At 52.5% G+C, this 20,816-nt stretch overlaps 1 protein-coding gene across 1 annotated transcript in view; it reads right to left on the bottom strand.

Moving 5' to 3' along the window:
- Positions 1-3,341: 3,341 nt before the first annotated feature.
- The window catches only part of VIPR2 (vasoactive intestinal peptide receptor 2), a 64,740-nt gene continuing 47,265 nt past the window's right edge, over positions 3,342-20,816 (bottom strand). The window contains exons 6-13 of the mRNA XM_032394428.1: positions 16,361-16,502; positions 11,325-11,475; positions 10,586-10,646; positions 9,040-9,109; positions 8,407-8,498; positions 5,119-5,248; positions 5,004-5,045; positions 3,342-4,286 (exon numbers count right to left, since the gene is read on the bottom strand). Of these exons, the coding sequence (XP_032250319.1) occupies positions 4,113-4,286; positions 5,004-5,045; positions 5,119-5,248; positions 8,407-8,498; positions 9,040-9,109; positions 10,586-10,646; positions 11,325-11,475; positions 16,361-16,502 (862 nt within the window). The 3' untranslated portion in view covers positions 3,342-4,112. The remainder of the gene's footprint in view (positions 4,287-5,003; positions 5,046-5,118; positions 5,249-8,406; positions 8,499-9,039; positions 9,110-10,585; positions 10,647-11,324; positions 11,476-16,360; positions 16,503-20,816) is intronic.

Genomic DNA, 20,816 nt, shown 5'->3' with positions numbered 1-20,816 from the left:
AAGCCCCAGAGGCTGTCTGACAGGGAGGGACTCTCTTTGGAGGGAGGGAAGAGAAGGGTGTGGGAAGCCAGTCAAAATCCTTTCCAGAGGGCAACAGGGGACGTAGCCAAGAGTGCTCCCATGCGAATGCATCCTATCCAAGCATCCGTGTGTGTGTGCGCTTCATACATACATACACAAAAACTGGAGTTAATTTTACAGAGATTGTGTCTTATACCTCCAGCTTCCGTAGAGCTAATGATAGATAAGGGCGTTTTCACTGCAGGTGGATAGACTTGGGAGACCACAATCCACCCACGCTATGTAAAAGTCCGTAGAATTATGAGTCACCTTGTAATGAGGCTTTAGTGTAGTGTGTGTTTTCAAATCAGAAAGGGATTGTAATTATTTATGTTATGATTTGAAAATAACAAAATTTGCACATTCTAGATTCATAATTATAATTATTTAAACCATAAAAGCTTGTGTTTCTAAGGTGTCTTGAGTTTGTAGACTGCTCCTTGACTTGATTACTTACAACCTTCAGCACAAGAGAGGATAGGTACAATCCTAAACCTTACAAAGAGAGATGGGTCCTACTTGATCTCATTGTTTTGTAATCATGCTTTACCAGTGTACTTCTCCCTATTGTTTCTTCAGTTTTGGGTGTTGAATATAAGTAGCTTTAATGAAGGTCCTGTGCTGGCTCAGGGGGTCAGTGTTCACGCTACGACCTGCCCCTCAAGGCTTGGTCTAGGGCACCCCGAGGCAGGCGGAGGTGGGACTGTTTCCATTATCGAGGAGATCACCTGCCAGCCACCTCTGCCCGCTCCACTTCCCTAGGAAACCTTTAGAGAGGATGAAGGAAGCGAGCGTCTTTCTTTCCAAGTTCCAAAGAACACTTTTCTGTATAAAAGATGCCCTAAATCCTTTGTAAGTCCACAAGCTAAGCGGTGCCTCTTTAAGGGCTTGTCAGTTGTGACCCAGATCATGGCGTCTGCTGAGTGTCGTCCCCGTTTCCCAGGAATGAAGAAGTCAGTCTTAAAACTGCAGCAGGACCTGCGTTCAGGTGGGGCGGCTGCCAGGAGGGGCAGGGGGCTGGCCATCTGACCGTGATGTCAGGCTCAGCATTAACTCAGAAGCAGAGAAGAGGTGCTCATGTCCCTCACGCCTCGAGGCAGGCAGACTGGGGTGAGGAAGAGAGGAAATGTCGGTGATGCTGGGGTTGGTGGGTGAGGAGCCATCCTGGCCGTGGCGAGTGGGAGCCCTTTCCCAGGGCTGGCACCTGCCCCGCGTTGACTGTGCACGGCTACACCCAGCATGTCCCGTGCTGCGGGCTTATTCTGTGGGAATCCGCGGGCAAATGCACAGCACTCGTGAAACAACTCAAACATTTATCAGTAGGGGTGGATGAGGTGAACCCAGTATATTCGGGGCCATGGACTATCACGCAGTCTTGTTAAAGCACATCTGTAGGTAGACAAGCAAGATTCACACAATCTGTCTTCATTAAAGAAGCAAGTTGCAGAAGCTTCTACACAATATGACCTAATTTCCATGAAGAAGAAGAAAGGGGGGGGGGAGAGGTTTGCATAAACATAGAGGAAAATATTGGGAAGATCAGTTACTCATAATATTTAGCTCTAGAAGGGACAGGAGAGGATGGAATTGTCGGTAATATTTGCCTGTAATATTTGAACTTTTATAACTCCTCTGTATATCTTCTGTAACCTGAAAACCTGAAAAAAGCCACTTAAAAGCCGCCTTTTTTGATAAGAAAGGAGCACGACCACTGTGGAGAGGAGGGGTCGCTCACGCCTCTGCCGTCCCTGCAAGTGTTCCTCCCGCCAGCGTCGGGACCGTGGTCCTCGCGGGGCCCCTCCACCTCCCCCTCCGCCCGCAGCTGCCCGGGGGCCTGGGGCTGAGGCCGTGCGCCGAGGCTCCTCTCCGCGCTCTGCTCGCAGGAGACTCACCGGAGGCCGGTCCGCCTCTCCACCTCCCATCTGGCTCTTGAGAGTCTGATTTTCGCAGTGTGCGGTGTTCCTCTTGAAGGGACGCCCTGGGTGAGCATGGAGTGTGTGGGACACCGATTCTATCTGCCTGTGGCACACAGGCTTGGGGTCTGCTCGCAGACACACACACACGTGCATGCACACGTGTGTCAGCCCTGCCCGTTAGCAGCTTCTCAGGTTCCGTGGCTGGGGTTGGGCGTGTGCGGGGCCCCCACCCCTCTGGCTGCCGGAGCCGCCTTATGCCACAGCGACCGCTGACCAGGGTGCTCCGAGGAGGATGCCCTGGCGGGCGGCCTACGCGTCCCGGGGAGAGGTGGCTGTTTCCAGTGTCCTTGAAGGCGCCATGAGCCTTCTCCTCTCCCTCCTCCATCCAGCTCCGCTCTACGTGTGGGGAGATTTCCTCTGACGGTGACGGCCCTCCGCTAACAAGTGTGCGTCTGTCCTCGGTTTGAGACCCTAGGACCTCAGGATGTGCAGGCCAGAGTGAATGAACCTACCAGCCTCTGGACAGGAAATCAGGTTTTATTGAAGTGCTTACACACAGTGAGCTGTGGACGTTCCACACACATTTACATTTTAAGACGACATATGTTGACTCTTCCAGCACCTGCTCCTGCTATTAGTAAACATTCACTTTCCCGCCCCCTTCCCTTTCCCAGCAAGACAGCCCAGTCCATGTCTGCTGGACCTTGGCATACGCCAGGGAGGAGGATGCACCTCTAACGTCGGAGCACAACCAGGCCCACGTAAACCTGGGTCTGGCTCTCCAGCTGGTCATGTGGATCTGGTTACAGTGGCTCATCTGAGGTGGGGGCCCCGGCTCCAGGTGGCCTCTGGACACAGTCGCTCTGCTGTCCCCGTTTATCCAGGCTTTTGTCACCAACGTGAGCTGTCCTGAGCTGCTCTGACCGCCCCAGCTGGCCAGGTCCTGCTCCCTCGTTCTGGCCAGGTTCTAGGATGCCTCAGGAAGAAGACGTCATGGCCTCAGTTTTGGGGGCATCCGTATCATAAAAGGGGTTGAATCGCTCAGTCCAGTGGCTGAGGCAGCTGGACGGGTTTTGGGCAGAACGTCTGTCTGTCTGGTGCTGCAGGGCCAGGCTCGGGACGGGGGTGGGCTCGCTCTTCTCGCTGGCTTCCTGCTCCCTCTGCAGGTGCTCAGCCACTCAGACCTAGCTCCCACATCTGCAAACACCAAGGGAACTGGAAACCAGGACTGCTGCTTGCCGATGTTGGACAGAAGCACTCAACATAGTTTTATATTTTGTTAGAATAATTCTCCATTTAAACAGAAATGACTGTAAGATTATTTTCATTGAAAGGAGAATAGGTTTCTGCTCCCCCCAGATAAAATGCCTCGTGTCTTTGTTGCCCTGACGACCAGGTCCTACAAGCTCGGCCACAGGTCACCCAACCCTCTCACCCCTCCTGGGGGAGGAGGCCTGCAGTGGTCTCAGGGGGAGTCTTCAATGGTTGAGAAGCCCTCATAAACGCAGACGCCCTCGCGGGGTGACATACCACCCGCTGCCGTTTTCATCTGACACCCTTCTCTTCACTTTTCCTGGTGGACAAGCAGGAAGAGGAAGCCCTGGGGCAGGTGGGGGAAAGCAGGGCACCCAGCAGGGACGGGTTCTGCTGCTCTGTGTCCATGTCCTGCAGACGAGAGGGCTGGCCTAATCAGGACCAGGCAGGGGGAGGCCCTGCTGGGGGTCATGCAGAGGGAGCGTCCAGCCCCCAGCTCAGGCCTTTGCCCCCTGCCCAGAACTGGCACCGAGATTAGAAAATCCCCTTGTTTTCCTTCCATGGTGGCTGGACCCAAGTTCTGGGCCACTGTACCTCATTTCAGGGACCATTTCTGTCTCCCTATTCACTTTGAAAATGGCCCATCTACTTGGCCAAACAACATTATGAGCAAAATTACCTACATGCTGGAGTTTAACATGAATCCGACTAAAGTCCCAGTCAGTTAGAAGGTAACCCCAGCTCCACGGATGGGATGAGCGGAGACCAGCTCTAGCGTGTTACCGCTGAGTCACCGCCAGGGCTCTCCCGCTGGGGGAGGCCCGCCTGTGGCTGCCCGCATCCCAAGGGCTCTGGGGAGTCCGTCTGCACCGTGGCCGTGCACTAGATGACCGAGGTCTCTGTCTGCAGGAAGGACGGGGCGCGGGAGCCCCGGTGGAACTGCAGGGCGCTCTCCGAGCCGTTCCTCGAGACGGACAAGCTGCCGAGCCTGTGGTCCCGGCCGCAGGACCGGCTGCGGCACAGGCTGCGCCACTTCCTTTTCAGCTCGCTCTGCACCTGGGGCGAGGGCGAGGCAATGGGGAAGTGGGGGTCAGGCAAACGTGGGAGCTCACAAACATAAACTTGGGGGCCGGTCGGCGCTGACAGGTCTCTGCGCGACCCCTCTCCTCTGGGGTATCTGTGGCAGAGAAGGTGCGGCCCAAGCAGCGAGCTTGGGGTTTTCGTGAGGCAGGTGGGGAATCGGGACTTGGGAGCCCACTGAAGGAGGTGAAGGAAAGCAGGCTCGGGAAGGGCCTTTGAACTGAGGGAGGGCAGAGGTGCAGGCAGGAGCATCGGGGGCGGTTGGCCACACAAGGTTGGGCAGGTGAAGGCATGTGGGAAATGAGCAGAGCAGGGCAGGGCTCAGAGGGACTCGCGCATGTACATGCGGACAGCTGTGGGCAGGGAGCTCAGGGAGCAGGGTTCCCATCCACGTGCCCGCCCCTCCCCCCTGGGTTCTGAGTGTCCCTATATCCGGGGTCAAGGAGCAAGACAGTGACCATGCAGAGTGGCAGGGTCCTTCTCCACCACCCGGCCGGGGAGCTTTCTTGAGCTGGCCTGTGGGAGGACGACCGACGATGCTTGGTGTGGAGAGACAGGCTTTGTGAACGGGGCTGGAAGGGACGGCAGGGGGTTTGCCCGGACAGAAGACCTGAGCTCTCCTTCAGGTTGGGGGGCCACATTAGGGAATCCCACAGGAGCCGAATGTCCCCCGAGACGTGACAAAGCACTTACTTCACTGTTGAGAAAACAGTACAGAACCGCCACCACCAGGCCCTGCAAGCGAGAAAGGATCGTCAGAGGCCACTCACCAACTTGGGGGGGAGGGACAGTCCCTTCCCACACGAACCTGAAATGATCCGATGCACAATTCAAACAGGATCTGGTATTTGGAGGAGATGCCAATAGGAAACACGGCAAACACCACGTAGTGAACTCCAAACAGCGGGATGAGCAGCAGCGTGGACTTGGCGAGCCTCCTACAGCAGAGAGAGGGACGCTGAGCGCCGCCAGGGAGCCCGTGGGCTCAGGAGTCTTGCACGCTGGACTCACTGGTCTGAACCTTGTTTCTCACAAGTTTAAGTAAAACCAACCTCCTCCACCCAACGATGGGCAGAATGTGCCAGCATGGTGATAAAAATGACTGGGCCTCACAACGCAGCAAAGCTCTTACAAGACCTCCTGGCGGGTGCCCAGCAGCGACACAGGTCTGAGTGCAGTGTCCCATAACCAGCATTGGCAGGGCAGAGGCAGGCCTGGCTTTCCGATCGCAAGAGCAGACTCAGCAGGGGTGCAGAGCCCTGAGCACCGAGTGGGGCAGCAGGGCAGGCGACCCGGGCTCTGGGTGGCCTGGACCAACCAGGTGTAATTGCTCTGTCCATCAGAGTTACTACCCTCCCTGATCAAAATGCAGATTTTCTGCTCACTGCATTCTATGCTTGAAAGTAAAACAGCCGAGCTCACGTCCCCCTTTCCTGTAGCTGCTCTCCCCACGCCCCGAACAAACACCGTCTCTGTTCTCTGCCCGGCGTTTCTCAAGCTTCAGCGGCACCAGGCCACCTGGAGGTCACGTCAGAAGGCAGATTGCTGGCCCCACCTTCGGACTGCTGGCTCTGTGGGTCTGGGGTGTGTCTATCAGGTTCCTAGAGATGCTGCAGCTGCTGTCTAGGAACCCCACTTTGAGAATCACTGCTGCACATTAGAATCATCCAGGGAACTTTTAAAACTTCTCAGTCCAGCATGCCTCCTCACTCCAATTAAATCAGGTCCCTGCGGGCGGGCGGGACCCGCACTGGTAGCTCTAACATTTTCCTGGGTGATTCCAACGTGCGGCCAGATTTGACCCTCGCAACTCCAGCATGGACAGGAGCATTGGGGTCCCCTGGGGGCTCGTCAAGGAGGAGCTTGGCCCCCAGGCCAAGTCAGGCCACCTGGTGATGTGTGTGCACGTCAAGTCCCCCTAAATGAACATCCGGTAGCCTGTGCAGTGACCCTGCAGCCTCATCCCGAGGGAACCCAGCGAGGAGGCTCCACTCTGCACCTCCCTCACTTTCTCTTGTTCGTTGACCCTACCCAGCGCTTAGAAAAAGTCATGAACTTCTTGACATATTTTTGAGGCACCCACCTCAAACCTAGCACTCAGAGCCTGGAATGTAAGTTCTAGAAATGTGACCATTTCTCCTGGTTTCCCTCACAACAAAAACCATGTCCTGTGGTGTTTACAACAAGTGGGATGTCCCGTTTCAGGCAATCTGTGCAAACCCCAGGAGTCCAGGCCATTCTGCAGCAGAGCATGACCTGGGCCTCATCAGCAAGGAAGGTCCGTCAGTGAGCATCACACTGCGGGCTGCTCATAGATCCAAACACTTAACCTTACAGGGCATTTCATAGCCCGGCTCAGCGCTAGCCTGGTGAACAGAAGTGGGTTGTGTAGGGAGCTGGGCCCTTTAGTTCAGTGCGAGACAAAGAGTCTGCCTGAATTCCCTTACGCACATCATGCTCACTTCTAGAGAAGAGTTTCTAGTGAGGCTGGGCCTCTGGGACCCTGTTCGGGGGGTTTGTTACGGTTATAAAGACAGTTGCCGAGAAAAGACATCAAGATACAGCCAGAGGGCGGCACCACAGACAGGCTCTGCCTCTTTTGTCATCTTGGAAAAAGAACAGTTTCTATTTTCCTACTTAATTGTTTCTAAAATAAAAGCATATATCTCCAAGACCTAATGAATGAACACTCCCAAAAAACCCAAAGAAAAGGTCAGCATGGAAGCTAAACAAGACTAGCCAAAATCAAACTTGATTTTGAAGAGCAACTGAGAGCAGTCCTGTCCCTGAGCTGCAGGTGCGAGTGGGCCCCAGGGACCAGTCAGGTGCAGTCCTGTCCCTGAGCTGCAGGTGCGAGTGGGCCCCAGGGACCAGTCAGGTGCAGTCCTGTCCCTGAGCTGCAGGTGCGAGTGGGCTCAGGGACCAGTCAGGTGCAGTCCTGTCCCTGAGCTGCAGGTGCGAGTGGGCCCCAGGGACCAGTACAGATGCTGCTCAAATGGGGTAACATGGCTTTGTCCTTTGTGGTCTGATGTGGAATCCCATCACTAGGTCTGGCCTTCTGTGCAGCCTCCTTGAGTGGACTGGGCAGAAAAAGGGATGCCTTGGGTTTTATGTGCCCTAGGGTGTGGTCAGAAGGATCCGTGCACCAGACCTCCCCACACTTACTGGTGCCGGGACTAAATGTCTTTCAAATATTGACTGTATTAACCCTCCCAGCCTTAGAGATAATGACTATTATTTCCACTTTACGGATGAGGACACTGAGGCCCAGAGCAGTGAAGTCACATCACTCAGGCTTCCAGCTGGTGTGTAAGCCCAGCACTGGGCCCCTGGCTATGAGTGATGCTGCCTGTCCAGCTTCCAGGTCCACACCTGGCCATAGTCAGGTCACCTGCCCAGGGTCACACAGCTCCAGGCGGCCGTGATTCCAAACTGGTCTATCTGAACCTGAGGCTCCCACTGGTAGGACCAACTATCCCATGCTAAACTAGTTCTACTTCATAATAAAGTTGTGGGCTTTACTTTTTCTTTATAAATTCTTGACAGAAATTTATAGAATCTTTAAATTCTTTCATAGAGTCTTCAGGTCCTCATTAATGAGCTCGATGATTGTGGCGTGTTACTTAACCTCTGTTCTCTTTCCCACTGAATCGATGTGATGATAACCATCTTCATGTAATCATTCAGCCAATAAACATGAATTATTATTAAGTATAAGGCCTGGCGTTAGGTGCCTGCACGAACCTTGTGGTCCGATGGGGAAAAAAGAATTAAGCATAAAATACGAATAATGTGTGGCCAAGGAGAAGAAGTCAGATTACAAAACAGGCAAGCGGGCAGAGTGCTTCCGTAAGCAAGCCCGCTAGAGGATAACCGTGCTGAAACCAGGGGCGGGGGCTTGGAATGACCACCGTGGCAGCACCCTCCCTTGGAGAAGACACCAGCTGCCTTAGCCACGAGCACAGTCCTGCACCCAAAGGAGGCGAACTTGGGCCTTTGCTGCATGCGCAGACCCACGTCTTCCCTGACCCTAGGTTTCCAGGCCGTGGGAGGGTAGTGAGGGCAGCTCGGCTCCCAGACCCACACACATACTCACTTATACTGTGACTGGTCATTGCCACCGACATCTGGGGACGTCAACTTCTGCAGTAAAATTCGTATGATACTAATAAAAAGGACAAAATTGACCTGCACAAATAGAGACCACATGTTTGTGTGGGATTTCCCTGCAGGGAGGGGATGTGGCCGGGACGTCTGTGGCTCAGCCCCGCCTGAATCGTCTCTCCTCCCCTCTGTGACAGAAGTGCAGGAGCCCTGCCCAGCCTGCGGCTGCCCCCCAAGTTGGAGCTGACTGTGTCCCCCGACAGCATCATGTGTCTCAGGGCCCAGGCTACAGGAGCAAGCCAATTCTGAGATGGGAGGTGGACAAATGACAGCGTGATTCAGCTCCGACCCTGTGCGGTGCGTGGCTGTGAATTCCTTGCAGGGTTCCTCCCCGAGCCGGAGAACACGCCTCCCTCCCTCCACCCCTCCCCCTTCACTGAGCCTTCATCCCGACCGGGCCCGAGTCTAGGACTGATGGAAGGAGCTGGGCCGCTGTGTGTGGGTCTTCTCTCAGAAGGCTGAGCAGAACGGGGCTATCTATATTTAATACAGGGAAGTGGGCTCCCTCTCTACCCAAGTGTGCAACCCAATGGATAGCTCATGTTTCAATACAGAAATTACTTACTAGGATAGATATTAAAATTGGTGTCCGTATAACCCACCAGGGAACACTGTGGTCGTTGGTATCCCAACAACTATTGAGAAGAGAGAAGGAAAATCATGTTACCTCTGATTCATCCACAAACCAAGTGCATGAGGGCAAGCTCGCTGCCTCTCAGCCCTTACGCGGTCCTGGCAAAACCAGCCGGCCCCTCCCACCGCACGCGCTACACGCCTGGTGTGTTACGTGGCCCCCCGAGGGCCCGCGAGCGCCGCCGTAAGGGCCGAGGTGCTCCGCACTCACAGATCCGGATGCAACCCGTCCCTATCCAGTGACTTTGTTTCATGTTACTCTTCCTGACAGGACAGTCTGCTAATGGAGAGACGGAGCAAAAGCAGAACTCCAGGCCATGGGAGAAGGGGGAGACCAAGCCCCAGGGAAGGCCCATAACCGGGGAGTTGGTGTAGCTCATGCTCACTCTGGCCAACAGAGGGGAGTTTTTCTCCTGAAAATTAATTTCCTCTCATCTCCTGAATGGTTTGTATTTGTACCTTGAATGAAGGTTTGAAATGTCTTTGGAATAACTGAGGCAGGCACAGCTAGGAATGTCTGTCTGGCAATGTTTTCACTCCTGGTTTCCAGCGTAAGCGCTGTCTCCGGTAGGAAGCTGGGAGAGGGCGCTTGCAATGTCTCCATTATTCGCCCCCCAGTGAGGCTCTGCAGCCCCCCCAGCAAGGGCAGAGACCAACCCTCGCCTCTGAATCCTAGCTGGTTTCGGCAATAGGATGTGGAGCGCTTGGAACCCGCAGGACAGAAAAGAGCCTGCCAGTTGTGCGATCTCAGACGTGCCAGTCCTCGGCCAACCCAGCAGGTGCCCACGGTGCATGAGCAAGCCGGGCTGAGGCCACAAGAATGCCAGGGGAGTCAGCCCACGCTGCCAGTGCGCAGAAACACACCCTATGGACTCTCCAGTATGTAAGCCACTGGGTTTAGGGGGTGTGTTACCAGTAGTAGGACCCCGAGAGCCCTTTATGAGGCACAACATTCATGGTGGGAACTTGGTACCTGAGTTTGGGGCCATGATCCAGCTGTATACATAAAACAGAAGAGCTTTGGACCCTGCTCATGCTGCATTTTAGAGAACTTTGTCAGAGAGCGGTACTCCTGCTGGCCATTTTAACCTGGTCTTCAACTGGTCACCTCTCTGCACTTGGCCCCAGGCAAACAGTGTTCCCTTTTGTGAATGCTGCTTTCCCCACCTAAGGTGCCGAGCCCCTCTGCCTGGTTTCCCCCAATCCCAGCTCTGCTGTAGGATCTGGTTCAGTTCCCATCCCTCACATGGATCTTCTCCAAATTCTGTCCCCCGCACCAACAGTGGTGAAGTCGGAGGTCTTCTCATATGTGGGGTGTTCTGTGTCACTCTCTGCTCGGCTGCAGCTACAAATGCAAATCTTCCTCGCAACCGGACAGTAAGCTTCTTTCTTGTTTCCGAAGACTTAAGGATGCCAGCAACTTGGGCCAGGATTGCTCGACCTCATTTTAAAGGCAGAGCTATGGACCCAGCACTCACCCTGTGTCTTCTAAGGAGAGCCGGGCTGCAGTCCACGCCCCTGTGCAGACGGTGGGGATACCTGCAGAAGGACACCCGGTTACCACGACCTGCGCTGCTTAACTGGGACAGCACACGGACTCACGTGTGCACCCTCGTTCACCAGGGTCAGCAAGGACAGGGGCTTTCTGATGGAAGGACCCAGTGGAAATGCTTCGTAAACACACGGAAGTTTATGCTCATGCCTTACGAAGCACTGAAGATAAACGTGTGCGGGAAAGCTAAAGCTTCACAGGTCTGCAAGGCGTCACCGTGCATTGTGAGTGTTGTTACCGCAGTGTGGGAGCATGGCAATTACAGTAAGGGGTGCTCCTCACTGTGAACCTGGGGGGCCCACTGCTTACGCCCCTTCCAATTCTGGCTATCGAAGGTCCTGCTAACTGGCGGGAAGCCCTACTCCTCCATGCCACTTCTTTCTGACTTTCCCACCACAGGGTATGCCCCAGGAACGGGACTTTATAGCAGTTTTAAACCAGGTTCCTGGTTCCTAGAAATATGAGGGTGTTGCCTATAGGAAACTCTAGTCGTGCTAGAAAAGCTCTTCCTAATTTGACCGGAAGTGCATCCTACAGGGGTAGGAAAGAATTTTTCTGAGCTGAAAGGTCTGCATTTATAGGTGAGGGGGTGGAAATCAGGGACCTGGAGGGTTGGTGGGGTGGCTGATGGGCATCGGGCATACACAGGGGAGGACAGTCCTTACCCCATCCAATCAGGAGATAGACTGCGAAGCGTCGGCTGGGGGAGAATATGGCCACCAGCAGGGTGTGGAGGTATAGCCCCTCCACCAGGAGCCAGTAGAAGTTTGCCATGATGCAATACTGGAAGAACACGAGGCTCAGCTTGCAGCCAACCTGGAATGTCGGAGACAGAGCAAGAGAACACGGCCCCATTCGGATAAAACAGTTCACCGTGGGCAGAGTAGCTCCAGGACATGAGGCATGCACGTGTTTGTCTGAGGAGCCAAGGACACCAACACAGTGGTGTTGGCTGGAGATGCGCACGGTGTTAAAGTGAGGCCCTTGGCACCCACAGCCTGGGATCAGAACTCACTGGAAGATAAACAGGGGCAGGGGGCAGATGCACACAGCCACCTCTGGGAGCAGCGGGCTGAGGGAACGTGGCGGTGAGCACACCTGCCTGCCCCTCTCCCTGCCCCTCCTCGGTCTGCGTCCTCATCCTCTGCCCACCCCGCTTTCGATTCTCCGTTTGTCCTCGCCGCCCGCTCAGCAAGAGACAGAAAAATAAAGGGCAAAACAAGAGAAACCAGCAAGCACGTTATGTCCCCAGGCATTTTGAAAGAATTTTCACTGGGAAAAACCAGGTAGGATATAAAACAAATATATTTTAATCTCTCAGACCTTCATATAAACATACCAGGTATTTTAGCCTCTTGAATAAACATGAAACTGAGGCTTTTAATTGGCAAGTGTGTGTAAGTGTGCTGAAAAAGAACAGAACTTCATTTCTATTCTTCTATATCTTTGCTGCCTCCCCCAAAATATATATGTGTACAGGTAGATATCCATACACACTTACATGTGGATAGATGTACCTTTACATACGTGGATATATTTTTATATGTGTACGTGGATATATGTCTGTAGGTGTGGATATATTTGTATATATGTGGATACACTTATCCACGTGCATGTATTTATACACATGTGTGCACTCCCTCGCGAGCTCCGTCGGACAGAAATGAGAACAGTGCACGGAGACGTGTGTGCAGGGAGGGGTGTGGTGCCCGGGTTGGTCGAACGGTTAAACGCGTGATGTCTCAGCCGCACACTAGGCGATCGTGCCACCATCCAAACTGACGCAGCGGTTGGCCTGGACGATTGCCATGATGTCGTGCTGAATGAGGACGGAAGATGCAGAAACAGCGTGTTGCAGGTGACTCTGTTTTCTTGGTAAAACCGTGAAGCCACCACCCGTGCGTGTCTTTCCAGCTGTCCGTTCCCCACCAGCACACTGTGAGGACAGGAGGTCTGGGGCGGGACGAGCTCTCTGCTGACCTCCCCTTCTCCGGCCGTGGTTTCAGACTGCATCCCTCGGGGTCGAGAGCACAGAGGGAGGGCCTCCAGGGCCTGCTGCCGCCCAGACGGCACAGCACAGAGACGCAGGCCGATCGCCGAGGGCTGTCCCCTGGGCTGGGGGCCTCCCACCGCTGCACGCAGCCAGAGTCTAGGGCTTCAAGCCCTGCCTTCAGCTGGGGCTCCTGCTGAGGGTCGGCTTCCAGGCGGCCACCTGGTTGGTTGTTTTCTCTGGACTAGAATATGCTTTTCCAGGGGTCAGACGAAAGCCAACCAAAGCAGTGCAGAGAAGGATGCCCAGTGTGTAGACAGCTGGGCGAGGGTGGGGACCGCAAGTGGGGTGCGGCCCCGTTTGGTGCTACCATCTAATACAAGACACTTGGCTTCGAGGCCCACTCCCTGAAAAGAAGATGGAAGTCTGCGCCCACCTCCAGGCTGTCAGAGGTAAAACTGGGTAACATACCCCACACCCTGCAGAAACAGAAGGTGTTTCCCTAGTCCCTGGAAGATATATGGCGTCTGTAGTGTTGATTAAAAACAAAAACCGGGGCACCTGGGTGGCTCAGTCGTTAAGCGTCTGCCTTCGGCTCAGGTCATGATCCCAGGGTCTTGGGATCGAGCCCCACATCGGGCTCCCTGCTCCACGGGAAGCCTGCTTCTCCCTCTCCCACTCCCCCGCTTGTGTTCCCTCTCTCGCTGTGTCTCTCTCAAATAAATAAATAAAATCTTAAAAAACAAAAAACAAAAAGCCCAGGATATTTTATTTAAATGTGTGAGAATACCACGAAGCAGCGGGCTATGAGACCTCACCATACAGCGAGTGGCAGAGCTGTGTGCCCGTGGGAACACCCGCTTGTGCGCCTTCACGTGTCCTGGGTCCGCAGCGGTGCCACATTTGAGGGTGTGGGGCTCCCAAAGCCCCAAACCAGCCGTCCTCCAGGCACAGATCCAGACACAGACGGAATGAAGTCTGATGGTGTGTTCCTGTGTGCATGTGTGTCTGCACACATGTGCTTGTGTTCATGCCTGTGTGTACCTCTGTGATCATGTGTGTGTGAGTTTTGGAGGCATGTGCATGCAGGTGCACACATACATGTAAGCATGTTGATGGGCTCTCACTCACCTCTCTTCTTCCTGACCCTCTGCCATTCTGACCTGGGCTGTGGGCTGGCTTGGCAGCTCGCTGGGCCCAGGACTCTCCATGACGTGCAGGTGCTCAGCCTCCAGCCTAAATCTTTGCCTCTCATCCCCTCCCCAGCCCACCTGCGACAGCAGGCAGTGGCCAGGTCCGAGCTTAGCTTTGGGCTGGGTGCGTCCCTGCTTAGATGTTCTGGCTTCACCGCAGAATTCACGGCTGCCACAGTGTATATCCCCACTCGACCCCTCCCTGGGCTGGGCGGCACTCAGACCCTCAGGGAGTGCTTTGGAAAGCCTGAAGGTAGGTTTTTGAAAATCCCAATTGACCCTACATGTCATTGGGCAGCCAGGAGGAGACACACTGAGCCCAGGACTCACTGCTATGTCCAGAGTATGTGGGAAGAGGGGGCCAGTGGAGGGAGAAGCCTTCTTTTGAAAGGAAATAGACTCTGTCGAGTTCTTGGCTGCTCCAAATGTCTTGAGAAATAGATCCTTGGACCCGTTTGGGGGAGATTCCCCCAGTGTTCTGCTTGGGAGAATAATGTTGGCTTGATACCCAGCTGAGAACAAAAACGTCCAAAAAATGTAACTGCAAGAAAAGATGTTTTCTCTGTTCCTCATGCTGAAGTCTGACTGTCTCTCTGACTAACTTACTCAAAACCTTGCCTTCTCTGGGGACAAGAAGAAGGAAGACCCAGTCCTCCTTCTTTCTCTCCTGCCTCCTTTTCTCCTGCCTTCTGTCCTCATCTTCCTCCTGTCCCCCCACCCTTCTTCCCTCTGTTGGTACACGTCTTGGTGACATCCTGCTGGAGGGGTGCAGCTAGGTCCCTTCCCCTTTGCTCTCATGGCTCTGGGGACTGGGCAGGGGAACGCTGCACCTGCTCCCTCCTTCTCACACTTCAGCCCTCAGACCTGAATCCTCGGGCATTTCCATGCCAGAGTGTGCGGTGCACCTGCAATTTGAACCCTGACCAGAGCCCCATCAAGCCCTTTGAGCTGCCGGGCTTCCCTCAGCTCTGTGTCCTCATTCACAAATGGGCAAACTGCTCTTTTGAAGGTCACTGGGCACTCACCAACAGTGTCCAGCCTGGCACTGGAAGACCCTCAAGAAATGGCTAGGTGGATGGGCAGAGGGGTCGGTGATTTCCAGCATAGGGGCAGGCGGGGCAGGGTAGGCATGGCAGGGAATTTATTCCCCTGGGTCCCTGTCACTCCCCTGCCCCTCAGTGGGGAGCCCGCCAGGTCTTGTCTGTGTGGCTGGGAGCATGGCCCTGGGTTGGGTGGCTGGTGTCTGTGGGCCCACCAGGGTCACTAGCCCTTTAACAAGAAGCTAAGGAAGGAGGGCTCCTTTGAGCAGAGTTTTGAGACCCCCGCCCCCCCGGAGAAGTGAAAGGAGGTTTCCCAGCAAGAGGAGACCCCAGAGTGGCATTAGGGCTCAGCCCTTGTCACCCACGTGGGACACTCCATCGTGGGGCAAGAGCCTCAGGGGCTCTGACTCCCACTTGGGGGTGAGGGTTTGCCAGGTGAAGGATCTTGTGTTACTTTTATTATTACAACAAACTCCTTTTATTAATTCAGTCCAAGTATGTCATGAGTTGATTATCCCCAGAAATCTATTTACCCCACAGGCCTATGGAACAGCTGATGTTCTGCGGTGTCCTAAAACTGAATTAATTCAAATCTGTTCAGCCCAGAGCAACAGTGTCAGCAGATGAATCCATCTGCTTGGACCTTGAGAGGAGAGCGGCCAGCGTCCTGGCTCATTCTGCAGAGAGGAGCCACCCTCGGAAGCTGTGGTCAAATCGAGAGCCCAGATGAACCGGAGCCCAGATGCCCGCCAAGGTCCTGAGGTAGCCTTACGTGGGCGGCAGAGAAAGACTCGGCAGAGCGACCTGCATATCGGAGGGGCGTGGCCAATGCCCTAAAAGAACTAAGCACTGCAGGCCCACTATCACCACCAACACAGAGGGGTGAAGAACAGCCCAAGTAGCGTCCGTCTATAGAAGTAATCAGCATGGTTTCTCCTCGTATCAGAGAGCTGGGCCCAACATATTCACAGACATGCAGCTGGGCTCCTGGCAGCTGCTGCAGGGAGCTCATTAGCTGCATAGGTGATTTTCTCCCCGCAATCCATGGAAGCATCTACTACTCATAATCTGGGAGATCTGGGGTGAAGACAATGGCAGTGTGCATCTCCATCCAAGTCAGGATTTTTCAGCCCAGAGCTGCTGCTGATCACTTCGGGCAGGGCCCTCGTGTTGCTCTGGCTCTGCCTGGGGGTCAGTGCTCATGGCCCATGACCTCCAGTCCCTGGAGGTGCCTGGGACACCATCCCTATCTCACCTGCCAACCTGGGCCTGCTCTGAGCCCCAGCCTCTTGGCCCCTCTGCTTCTCAGGCCTAACCCTTGCCTTTAGCCCTGTGCACTGGCTGTGGGACTTTCCCACAGTGTGAGGTGGGGAGAGAGACAAAGCGCCAGGGTGGGAGGAGGGAGGTCTGTGGGGCTGCAGTTCACACAGGCCACCCTCCCCTCAGTGAGAGGACCCTGCTCACAGGGACAGCCTTACCCAGGAGGATGGCTGGTCGGGGCAATGCAGCGCGCCCGAGCTGGAGTATAGCACATCGTCCTTGACCAACACTGAGATGGCTCGGAGGATGAAGGAGAGGAACAGGTTCAAGTGGATGTAGTTCCGGGTGCAATGCAGCTTCCTGTGGTGGAGAAGGGCAGGGATGAGGGGTGGAGGGGTGGGGAGGCAGGGATGAGGGGTGGAGAGGTGGGGGAGGCAGGGATGAGGGGTGGGGGAAGGGATGGGGTGAGGTGGGGTGGGGTGGGGGTGGGGGAGGCAGGGATGGGGAGGGGTGAAAGGGGGTGGGGTGGGGGAGGGATGAACACTTTAATAATTGGATTTAATATTAAGGCTTTCTTCTTTTTTTATGGAAGTTTCTATTCCTTACTGTACGTTTAGGATGTTTTCAGTTTTGCATTATGATAACTATCTTTGTAGGTAAACTTTTCCTTTATTTCTATCTCCTCAGGTTGCAGTCCTGGAACAGGATTTTAGAATAAGAGTATAAAGCAAACAGTGCTGAGTTCCGAGTCTGCAATGGCATGTGTCCACTTCACAGATGTGAAGACTGAGTATCTTTGTAGCAAATTTCCTGCAAGACCCATGTCAAATGATCTGCCTTTGAACTTAACTTTATGTGATATCTTGCTTCTCTAAAAAGTGCTCAGAACATTTTGTTTCTAATTCGCTTGTACCACTTAGATTCTGCTCTGGAGAAAACTTAATCGGTATTTGATTTGACTTTTAATTCAGAGCCATCAGGAAACAAGCTACTCCACACAAGTGAATGCTAGCTCTTTAAGTTTCAATAAAGTTAAAAAATGTTGAAGGACATTAAAACACATTGTAAGGAAGACTTCTACGAGAGGCGACAAAGAAGCAGCTTATCTGACTACCTCCCCCCAGGGGGCCAGCGTGATTTCGGACAGCTGCCTAAGGACCGGGAGAGCGGCCAGAGTGGCCAGGACCCAGAGCACCGAGACCCCGGTAAGAAGAGAGGCCCCAAGACATGCCCTCCCTCCAGCCTCCACCTCGGTCTCATCTTTCGAGGCCACTACCTACACAGAGATTAGAAAGAGATTCAGATACTGGCATCTTAAGATATGGACTCCCTTACTCAGATTAGTATATTCAAAATAATTGATGAAGAGGTGGAGAATTTTATTATAGAATGGAATTGATTACAAAAATCAAATGGAAAGTTGAAAACTCAAAAAGAACCCTGAAATTAACAATCAAAATGGCTGAGTCTAATATTAGATACAATAAATGAGAGTATTATGAAATAGAAAATAGATCGGTTGAATACGTATAGACATCAGTAGAGAGAAACAAAATAATGGGAAGTGATGTAGGGTTCGAAGCCAACGGCCAAGAAAGAATTCTCGAGACGTTTTCAGTGCAAAAAAGGTGGTTTTATTAAAGCAGGGGGACAGGACCCGCGGGCAAAAAGAGCTGCACTGGGGTTGTGAGGAGTGGCCCATTATATACTTTCAAGTCAGGAGGGGGTTAGGGACAGCGTAAGTCTCTAAGGAATTTGGAAGCAAGGTTTCCAGGACCTTGAGGAGGCTGGCTGTTGTTAGGAAAGGGCCATTTACTACTGTCTAGTCAAACCGTAGTTGTGAGACCCTTCAGATGTGTACGGGTGGGCCATGTGCTTGGAGGATGATTGCCAACACGTATCTTGGGGGGGTAGAGATAAAGGAAGTTTCCAAAGTAATTTCTTTTTAAAAAAATTTTTTAAAAAAATTTTATTATGTTATGTTAGTCCCATACAATACATCATTAGTTTTTGATGTAGTAATTTCTATATGTTAAAGTAGACTCAGGATCCTGGGGGTTGGGCTCAGATTGCCTTTTGCCCTTAGCAAATATTAACATCCAGTCTTCCCTAGAGGAAGGTCACTCTGCCTATTTCAAGGACTTGTCAGTGGGCTGTAGGTGGTAAGGAAATATAATAATTTTTCTTCTGCCTTTGTTTCCCACATCAGGAAGTATAGAAACAGAGTAGGAAATATATGGGGAATGGTGAAAACACTGTTGAACACATGAGAATGGAGTTTCAGAAGGAAAGGAGAGACAATAAGGTAAAAGCAACATTTAGAGAATACTAGCTAAGAATTTTTGGAAACGAATAAAATAATGAGATTAAAGAAATGCCATTAACCTCAAGAAGGACAAATACAAAGCAAACCACATTAAGTCCCATGATAGTGTCACTGCTGAAAACCAAAGACAAGTAAAAATAGCTTCTAAGCACCCCAAGAAAAAATGAAACAGTGGTGAGATTGGCCGCTGACTTTTTTTTTTTAAAGATTTTATTTATTTATTTGAGAGAGAGAGAGAGAGAGAACAAGCTGGGGAGAGAGGCAGAGGGAGAGGGAGAAACAGACTCCCCGCTGAACAGGGAGCCCGATGTGGGGCTCGATCCCAGGACCCTGGGATCATGACCTGAGTCGAAGGCAGATGCTTCACCGACTGAGCCACCCCGGTGTCCTAGGCAGCTAACTTCTAAAAAGAGAAATGATGTTCATTTTTAGTGTGATGAGAGAAAAAACTGCCAACAAAGAATTCAATACTCTCAAAAATATCCTCAAATGAGGCAAAATTAAGATGATTTCATGTGATCAAAAACCACGAGCCCTCATTGTCAGTAGGCCTGTGCTGAAGGAAATCCTACAGGGGGTCTGCTGGCAGAAGGAAGATGACCCCGATGGAGACACAGGAGGAAGGGAGAGCCTCGGGAAAGATAAACACATGGCATCTCCAAGTAACCACTGACTGTAAACGACAACTATAATGCATACGGCCTTAAAATACACTTCGGATTAAAATACATTACAATAACACAAAAGGCATGAGGGGGTAAATGGAATAAAAATGTTGTCTTGAATTGACTGGGAAGTGGTAAAAATAGTGATTGGAGGTTAACTCCTACGAGACAAGGACGTGTGGCAATTTTGGGAGATGCCTAGAAGCAGCAGAACAGAATGTATAACTGACAATCTGAAAGGGGAAAATTGGAATAATAAAAGGAAACATGAGATGAGTGTGAAAGCCTGCCCCTCCCCCCAAGAAGCCGGTGTCTGTCCCCCACGCTGGCCTGTTCCCACTGCTCCTCACGGGGGCTGGGCTCATCTCTCAAACACCTCTGCTCTCTGCTTTCTCCTCCTCACTCTGTGCTGCCCATGTCTTCCCCTGAGTGGAGTCTGGGATTTATGGCGGTCTCTCAGACATGAGCACACACTCATTCCAGTTAGCAAGCAGTCCAACTAAATTATGTTTGCTGAGTTTCTGAGCTATGTTCTTCATCACTCATTGCTCATTATAAAATCTCACTTCCAAGTATGGATCTACACAGGATGATGGATGTAGCTGAAATTGGGGCTTCCAGAGAAACCACGCTGGAATCTGCTCCTTCCTGGCGGCTGGAAAGGGAACACCAGTTCCCGAAGGTGAGACGGTGAACAGAGGTGTGGGCAGCGCCTTTCTGGGCTGTCCTGCTCTAACTGGTAACACGGGGACAGGAACAGCACTGACCTGCGGGAGCTGCCGTAGGGACTAAGTTAATGAACACCTATAAAATGTGCGGTGTGGTATGTGTTGTTAGCAATCTGGGCTTGTGGGGACCGGAGCTGCGATGTCAGGTGCCTGGACATCAAAGACGGTGGCTGCGAGGACTGCCCAGCGAGTCCCACGCAAAACTAGGTGGTGTGTTTGTGATCCAAGTCTACGCTGAGATTTGGAGCTGCCTTAAGAGAGAAGTTGCTCTGTTTCTCTGTGTGTAAAATAAGAGCGTGGTTACTTAATGCTTTCTTAGCTATGGGGCTATTATGGACAGTAGATCCCTCATGATTGTAGAAAGTTGTTTCCTGGGTAGAACTTCCAAGATGACGGAGAAGTTATTTTTAGAATACGGAGTTTGGAATTGACACTTGTAGCATGGGACACGCAAGCACAGCTGATGGACGGAGGCAGGGAGGTTCGAGTCTCTGTGGCCCAGGAGGAAGGCAGACCCACGAACCGTACACCAGCTCCCGGCACTGATCCCAGCAGCCAGGACACACCGACCATGGCAGAAGGACATCCACAGCAGGTGTCACCAGGAGGTGACTAAGGATGTGCGCGTATGGAACATTGTTTGACATTCATGAAACCATTTGAGATTCTCTTATAGATCAACATCCACTTTTGCAATAATTCAAAATGCCCGTAGGCTGGCTAATTAAATATGTCACGCATCGCAAATCCCAGGTAAACTGCCGATGTCAAGAACATGGATTGTTCAATATGGGGGCTCTTGAAAACCAAGCTGTAACTTTTCTAGTTCAAGTTACCCTGTGCCAGCTTACCTCCCTAAAATTTTCCTTTCTTTTTTTTATCTTCAACAATTTGAAGATTTAAAAATACATAGTAAAATACAGAAGATAGTAGAATAGAATAGATATTAATGTTG

Source organism: Phoca vitulina, unplaced genomic scaffold (assembly GCF_004348235.1).
Source record: "Phoca vitulina isolate PV1807 unplaced genomic scaffold, GSC_HSeal_1.0 scaffold80, whole genome shotgun sequence".
NCBI lineage: Eukaryota > Metazoa > Chordata > Mammalia > Carnivora > Phocidae > Phoca > Phoca vitulina.
The sequence above is the reverse complement of the archived record's forward strand: the minus strand, read 5'-3'. Positions and strand labels throughout refer to the sequence as shown.